At 41.5% G+C, this 8,741-nt stretch overlaps 1 protein-coding gene across 1 annotated transcript; it reads left to right on the top strand.

Annotated features, from left to right (window-relative positions):
- Positions 1-4,531: 4,531 nt before the first annotated feature.
- LOC111981509 (keratin, type I cytoskeletal 13) lies at positions 4,532-7,080 on the top strand. The gene is made up of 7 exons (XM_024012798.2): positions 4,532-5,049; positions 5,494-5,576; positions 5,686-5,842; positions 5,998-6,159; positions 6,276-6,401; positions 6,517-6,737; positions 6,843-7,080. Exons 1-7 carry the CDS (start codon positions 4,582-4,584, stop codon positions 6,964-6,966), a joined length of 1,341 nt encoding a protein of 446 aa, XP_023868566.1. The 5' UTR covers positions 4,532-4,581; the 3' UTR covers positions 6,967-7,080.
- Positions 7,081-8,741: the final 1,661 nt, after the last annotated feature.

The raw sequence follows: 8,741 nt of genomic DNA, 5'->3' as shown, positions 1-8,741 counted from the left end.
CATACTAACAAAAATAGCTTCCAATACCCTTACTCAGCAACTGGTTGCACTTATCACAGTGCATTCGTTTTGTTACTAAAGCACCTAGATACGACCCACCACTGCGACCGTGTAAGCCCTAGTCGGCTGGCCCTCGCTAACAATGTTCGTCGTCAGACCCACTGGCTCCAGGTCATCTACAAGGCATGCTAGGTAAAGGCCCCTATATCTCAGTTCCACTGGTCACGAATGGCTACACCCACCCGCAACACGCGCTCCAGCAGGTGTATCTCACTGATCATCTAAAAGCCAAAACTCATTTGGACGCGCTTTCCTTCCAGTTCTCTGCTGCCTGCGACTGGAACGAATTGCAAAAATCTATGAAGTTGGAGACTTTTATCTCCTCAACAACTTTTAAAATATCTGCTATCCGAGCAGCTAACCGATCGCTGCAGCTGTACATAGTCCATCTGTAAACTACCCACCCATTTACCTACCTCACCCCCCATACTGCTTTATTTATTACTTTCTGCTCTTTTGCCACACCAGTAATCTCTTCTTGCACATGATCATCTGATGATTTATCACTCCAGTGTTAATCTGCTAAATTGTAATTATTCGATTTATTGCCTACCTCATGCCTTTTGCACACATTGTATATAGATTCTCTTTTTTTTCTACCATGTTATTGACTTGTTTATTGTTTACTCCATGTGTAACTCTGTGTTGTCTGTTCACACTGCTATGCTTTATCTTGGCCAGGTCGCAGTTGCAAATGAGAACTTGTTCTCAACTAGCCTACCTGGTTAAATAAAGGTGAAATAAAAAATAAAAAATACTTTTTTTTAAAGCAATTAAGCAATAATAATGGAAAGTAATCAATACTATTATTCGACTTTATTCTAAAAAGCTCCAGAGAGGGATTTTACAATGCTTTCAGGCATCAGTTTATGTAACCTAATGGAGGCCAGCTTTTTGCTTCACAAAATGTCTCGTGGGTTTAGAGGCCTACTTTACCCTTCACTGCAAGATAGCTATGGCTCCAGACTTACTGCCTGCAGCTCCTTACCCTTCAACTAAGGATTACTATGACAGAGCTGAGGAAGCTTAGGCATCTTGGTTGGCCTAGCTGTCACTCCAGTCACTCAAGAGATCAGTGGTTAAACCCTGAGTGTGCTCAGACCCCTTCCTTTTAAATATTCCTTTTCAAACCCTTTAAGGCAAATAACTCCAGATTGCGTGTTCAGAGCACATAGGCTAGTTCTTTAAATCAGCCAAGTCAGCGAATGTTTGAGATAGTTTCTGACAGGGCCAGGTGCCTTGTACTGTTTGAATATAGTGTTTTAATGTTGAGATAGGTTAAAGTAAGAACGAAGACTTGAGATTGGTTAGTCATTTCAACCGATAGATTTTTCCGTTCTCTGAGGGCCGGGTGTTGACACATAGGTGTGGCATGTTAATGTTTAACCCACAAGATTTAAAGGCTATAAAGGCTTATGTTACTAGGAAACTAGGAGTGACTGATATTGACTGCAGAAGTGATTTCTTGGTAACAACTACTGTTACATTTAGTTTTATCTTACTTTTTGTATTATGATTGTCAAGTGCTATATACCACACATTGCAGTGTGCACCCTTGTTGATTTTTTCTAATCTTCCACAAGTCAAAAACACCTTAAACCAACTTAAGCCCTGTAGTCCCTCTTATAGTGACACACCTCACAAACCAGATCTAGCAGGCACACCATTAACCTGTTAGGTATGTTGCCTTTCACTTAGTCACACCGCTTTCATAATGTATAGATTCCTTAACACATGCTTTAATTGTTCCCATCCCCATAGCTTATATAAAGGATCATGAGAGCTTTAAAATGGTTGTAGGCTATACCTTACCTATAAGTACAGCCACTGTAAATCATGGCTCTATGTGAAGAGATGAAAGGATCAAACAAAAGGCACCCTTTTCAATTACTGGCCATAAAGACTGCAATATGGGATGTTTTAGAGGTTTTCATGTGTTGCTGACAGTGGTGTAAAGTAACTAAGTAAAAATACTTTGCGGTACTACTTAAGTAGTTTTTTGGGGTATATGTACTTTACTATTTACTCCACTACATTCCTAAAGAAAATATGTACTTTTTACTCCCATACACTTTCCTTGACACCCAAAAGTACTTGTTACATTTTGAATTCTCAGGCAGGACAGCAATATGGTACAATTCATGCACCTATCAATATAACGTCTTGTCATCCCTACTGCCTCTGATCTGGCACACTCACTAAACTCAAACACTGTGTTTGTAAATTATGTCTGACTGTTGGAATGTGCCCCTGGCTGTCCGTAGACAGCTCAATACAGGCGTTCGCAACCTTTATGCCTGGAAGAGGCATTTTTTACACCACTGGTTGTTGAAATGATTGTTAAAAGACAATAACCCCCACCCTCATTCACCTTTCTCTCAGTCCCAAGTGTTTTCTCACTTGGCCTGAAACACTAAGTGCATTTTAACATGCAGAGACCCAGCCAGGTGACAGGAGAGATGCATTGCTGTGACACATACAACACACACACAATACAACACACAACCAAAACAATGAAGGACTAAATAAAAACATGGTTGTGAATAATGTAACATACTGAATGCATTTATGGTATGACAGAGTATGGGGCTTATAGGCCAGTTGCAGTTCGTGGGGAAAATGTGATTTTGGTGTTTGCACTGTTCTACCATCAGTTACCATCAGACTCATTAAATGTTAGCCATGGTAAAACCACAAGATGCAGCAACAGATGAAGCTTAGAGAGAGAAGACATTCAGAAACGATTGTTTCAGTAGGACAAAGTGACAATTATTTTGTCTGAGAGGGATCCTGCTGGACGAATCGTAAAAGAGACTCTATTTACACGTAACATTTAGAGAGGGTATGTTTAAAACGACCTCTACTGCGGATGATAAATGAAGAGGCCTGTATGGGGCTGGGGACCAATCTTGCGTGACCACAGGTTAGACAGGTTTTTGTACAAGCAGAAACCTGCAGCGGTCCACAAAGAAACTAATCAGATGAAACCGTGAATGAGGTATGGGTTCAATCAGTGTACATAGAATTACACAAGTGTTACGACAATTATATACAATCCCTGTGATCAAAGAGACTAAAGAATAATTAACATATTTTGATGTTTTTTTAATCAATGATAGCGACTTAATGGATTCCTAAAGTGTTACTGTTGCTTGTTCAAAGCAGGGCACAATGGAAACATTCAAGATGGCAAGATATGTAGAGGATGGCTTGTACCGGTAAATCACATATTTACATGCCTGCATCATCGATGAATGAACATTTTTTAAGATCCATGTCATCCCCTTACACAGAGATTCAGCAGCTGATGATGAGAACAGGCAAGTATCATCTTGTCTTACATTTCTTTTAGGTGTAAGGGCTTTATCTAATGCTTCACATCAAGTCTTGGCTTTGCTCCTCCCTCGTTAATGATTTCAGGTGCACTTGAGGCTGTTAGCAACGCAATATCGTTAGCTCATAACCACAAATGCAATGGGAGTATTTTAACTTTAAAGGTGGTGAAAGGTAGCTCAGTAGCTCAAGGCTTGAGCTGTGGTATGTTTTCCTATTCAGACAGACACAGGTTACAAACAACAAATCAAGACGTATAAATGGCATTAATAAAACCCAATAGTGTGGCTTAACTTCATGCCAATTCTTAATAACTTATAGATTGATTATTAAGTGAGTGTAACAAAAACTCATGCTATCTTAGACTGGATCGGCTTTTGATTAATTTGCTTATTAGGGAAAAACACTAATTCAATTAAATCCATGCACTGTTATCATTGTTGATTCAAGATTAGACAGCGCTTAAGTGTGATTCTGCAGGCAATGAATAGTGTGTGTTGTTGACCAAAGAACTGGTTTACTTCGTAATCCAGCTGTGCACAATGCAAAGCTGCTGCCAGAACATTTTGTGAATCCAGGGCACCACATTCCTTCATGAAAGGCTGAGTTGTAAGTAGTTGTTAAAAGTTTGCATGGAGATGGCCTTGACTCAATGAGTTATCTTTAGCCAGTCCACATACACTTCTCACCATTAATGTCCTACTGCCACAGCTAGGATGCAGTGTGTAATTAGGGGGAAAGTTACTCTTTAACCAAGGCGCAATCTCCACTACACTTTTGTTTGTTCTAAATTGTGTTTTAAGTAAAATCATATTATAGATGACCTTTCAATGGTTTAGTGTGTTTTAATCCTGACAGTACATTATTAAGCATATGCTCTGCAGACTGATACTCTCTGACGAGCAGAAATAGATGAGGATTGATAAGAAATGACATCTCAGAACTCGTTACCCTTTGCCACACCCACAAGCAGTTGACAGATTGAGTCTGTCATGCCTGTGTGCGCGCATTGGCTTTTTATGACTTAAATAGAAGACTTTGGGGAGGTGTTCCTCCCACGCCTTTCATGATCTTTCCCCTCCCACCTCTATCCCCCCACGTGAAGTTGTATAAAACAACCAGCCCTTCTCCTCCACTCTTCACTAAGTCCTCTCCAGCTAGTGCAGTAAGACAGCAGACTCAATCAACATGTCCTTCTCCAGCAGCAGCTTCATGTCCTCTGGTGGATCCACGAGGGGAGCACCTATGGGCTTCTCTCGCCTCTCCATGTCTGGAGGTGGCAGCATGGGAGGTGGCAGCCGCATTAGTGGCATGAGGGCCGGCAGCGTGTACGGGGGTGCAGGTGGCTCTGGGGTGCGCATCTCCAGTTCCAGTGCATCCAGGTCCTTCTCTGCTGGCAGTGGATTTGGCATGGGTGGTGGTGGAGGTGGCTTCAACCTGTCTGATGGCCTGGACCTGCACGTGTCTGCCAACGAGAAGGCCACCATGCAGAACCTGAACGACCGTCTGGCCACTTACCTGGACAAGGTCCGCTCCCTGGAGACGGCCAACGCTGATCTGGAGCACAAGATCCGCATGTTCCTGGAGGCCAAGACCTCCCCCACTGGTCGTGACTACAGTGCCTTTCATCTCTCTATCACCGAACTCCAAGGCAAGGTATGTCAGTCAACTCGTTTACAACTACAGTACACCATTATGACTACTTTTACCACTTGTTTATCAAGGCTGGGTTTTATGGCCACTGATAGCCGTTGCCTTACTATTGTGGAAGAGGAAGGGGAGTGCCAGTTACTCCAAGGCACAAAATAAACACCACTACTTAGTAAGCCTTCACCAGTAACCCGATAATGTCAAGGACAATATCATAAATCTAGTTCATGGCCATTACCGCGTTGATGTTCTTAAATGTAGCTTTTTCAATAATACCATTGTGCACTGTGAATGCAGTGTATGTATCCCCAGGGTCATTGATCTCTGGTCCAATGTCAGACACACTAACACACCCAAAACAGCCTCAAAATCAGATCAAGTTTATAGCGCCATTCATTTAATCACTCCAGATAAAACTGTTAAACTCCAAAACTTAATTTTCTCTTTCAGATCCAGGATGCCACACGCGTCAACAGTGGAATCTACCTCAGCATTGACAACGCCAAGCTGGCAGCAGATGACTTCAGGGTCAAGTGGGTGACATCATGAATGATCACAATAAATATGCATCAATCCATACTGTCTTCAATAGATAGAGTATATCTTTAGTCCAGTAAACAAAGCTGTTTTGATTTTGCTTAGGTATGAGAACGAGCTGTCCATGAGGCAGTCTGTGGAGGCCGACATCAGTGGCCTGAGGAGGATGCTGGATGACCTGACCATGGCCAGATCTGACYTGGAGTTGCAGATTGAGGGGCTGAGAGAGGAGTTGATCTTCCTCAAGAAGAACCACGAGGAGGTGAGTCTGAGTGACTATAGATTTAGTCATACAAAAGCAATTGCCAAGCTTCATGACTATTTGTCATCAGTTGATTGGGGGAAAAATTTGTCAATGTCATGCATAATGAGTAATGCATGACTGAGGTTGACCCAGACTATCCATGATTCCTTTAGGAGCTGTTGTCCATGCGTGCCCAAATGAGCGGCCAGGTCCATGTGGAGGTTGACGCTGCACCACAGGAAGACCTCAGCAAAGTCATGGCTGAGATTCGCGAACATTACGAGGCTGTCGCTGCCAAGAACAACAGAGAACTGGAGGGCTGGTTCCACGCCAAGGTAATACTGTTTCTCATTATAAAAATTAKTCCATAATTTAGGTCCACGATATCCAAAATGTCCCATCAATTGAATTGTTCATGTAAAAACATTATTTTGGATGGTGTTTTCCACAGACCGAGGCACTGAACAAGGAAGTCGCAATTAGCACAGAAGTTATCCACACGTCCAGATCTGAAATCTCAGAAGTCAAACGTACGCTGCAGAGTCTTGAAATCGAATTGCAATCACAAATAAGCATGGTAAGACTGTTCAGAAATCAACCAAAATGATTTTGTTTCAATGTCTGCCACCCATCAATGAATTTGCTCTACTACTTCCTGATGTATTGTTGTGCTCTTAATTTCTCTCCAATAGAAATCATCCATGGAACATAACCTCGCAGAGACAAAGAACCGTTACTCCATGCAGCTGTCAGGTTATCAAATGCAGGTGACCAGCTTGGAGGAACAGTTGGTAAATCTCAGGGCTGAGCTGGAACGACAAGGACACGAATACCGGATGCTGCTGGACATCAAGACCAGACTGGAGATGGAGATCGCCGAGTACAGAAGGCTGCTGGATGGAGAGGCTAGCAGGTGAGCTTTGAGTCTCATGCCTCGTGTTTCAAACGGCATAGACATACAGTCAAAAATTGTCCTCAGAATGATGGAACCTAACAACATMGTTTTTTTGCTCTTCAGCATGTCATCCTCATCCTCGTCCACAACAACACGCAAGGTGGTGACTATTGTGGAGGAAATGGTGGACGGCAAGGTGGTCAGCTCCACCAGTTCCTCTGCCGGGACACTGGTTGGATCCCCGTGAGAAACATCTTGAACCAGAAATGTCACAACAAAGAACACCATGTCTCTGATGACTGCTGTCAAACTTTCTCAAAGAGATTAAGAAATAAACGTGCTCTGAACTGTTGAAACTGAATCTTCGTGTCTTGGCATTTTCTACTTCACATCAACTCAGTACACATTTCCTGAGCATTACCTGTTCATCTAACTCTGGTAGCCTTTCCTTTTGATGTGATGTTTAACACTGACAGTTAATTAGGCTGTATGACAAAATACACTCTTTCACTTGCAAAATAACATAAACTTGAAAAATGTTTAACCAAATATTGGAAACTCAGCAAGAGGATGTTGCATGCACAAAGTAAATACATAGTGGGTCAATTTCCGCAACAACTAAGAGTGTTGAAGCGCAAGGCTAAACTTCTCGGCTGTTTTGGTCCCGTAGCTACCACTTTGTAGCAGCGTGAAGTTCACCCGTGGACATGCGCAGATACTCTGTGTGACTGTATAAGAGCAAAGCATTGCATCACGCTCATCTCATTATCTACGGTGCTGTTTGTTGCAACATCATCTCGCTATCTTTACCTTTAATTGCACACACAATACATGTATTATAAGCTAAGCCCTTATCATAGGCTATTAAAGCCCTTTGTACCCTATAAAAAAGGCCTCACCCCATAAATGTACAATAATGATGTCTGCACTGCAGATAACAATGTAACATGTCTGCTTAATCCATAATTAACCTTTTAGTGACATACTATAAAGTTATGGGACACTAAATAAACTGATTATATCTGGTCAATTGAAAGTCAAACGAAGAATGTAAACATAGTAATCAGTTGTTAAGTCTAATTGCAGTCTCTTTGAAGATGACCTTTGTCCATTTAATCCAGTTGGCCATTTAATGGTGTGTGCATTCAACGACAAGTGTCATTTATTCATATAAGATCACCAGTTATCAGCTTTTCTCTTTCACTGTTGGATTAAACAATTAACCCCACAAACAGTGTTTTGGAACTTCAGCCAACCCAGTGATCTGGGATTCCCTTGGCAGTCAGACAAAACAAACGAATGAAGCTTACCCAAGTGACAAAACAAACGAATGAAGCTTACCCAAGTGACAAAACAAACGAATGAAGCTTACCCAAGTGACAAAACAACGAATGAAAGCTTACCCAAGTGACAAAACAAGGCACAAACTGTAACTTGTAAACAACGTCTCTCATGGAAAAACAAACAAAATACAAAAGAGACTATTACAGAGAACTATAAGACACACTGACCCATGTCAGTGGGTAACTTGATTTACGAATCAACAGTCTGAAATACAAGTGTGGAAATCCACTATCTGCAACAACTGACAAAATTCACTATCTGCAACAATCGACGAAATCCACTATCTGCAACAATTGACTTCTGGACTAACCAAAGCCAACATTGTAGTCGGGATGTAAAATGTACACTATCGTTCAAARGTTTGGGGTCACTTAGACATTTCCTTGTTTTTGAAAGAAAAGCWMATTTTTTTGTCCATTGCATTTAATTTTAATTTTTTTATTTCACCTTTATTTAACCAGGTAGGCTGGTTGAGAACAAGTTCTCATTTACAACTGCGATCTGGCCAAGATAAAGCATAGCAGTTCGACACGTACAAAAACACAGAGTTACACATGGAATAAACAAAACATACAGTCAATAATACAGTAGAAAAAAAATAAAACAAAAAGTCTATATACAGTGAGTGCAAATGAGGTAAGATAAGGGAGTAAAGGCAATAAATAGACCATGGTGGCG

The sequence above is a fragment of the Salvelinus sp. IW2-2015 genome, linkage group LG20, assembly GCF_002910315.2.
Source record: "Salvelinus sp. IW2-2015 linkage group LG20, ASM291031v2, whole genome shotgun sequence".
In the NCBI taxonomy this organism is placed as follows: domain Eukaryota; kingdom Metazoa; phylum Chordata; class Actinopteri; order Salmoniformes; family Salmonidae; genus Salvelinus; species Salvelinus sp. IW2-2015.
The sequence above is the reverse complement of the archived record's forward strand: the minus strand, read 5'-3'. Positions and strand labels throughout refer to the sequence as shown.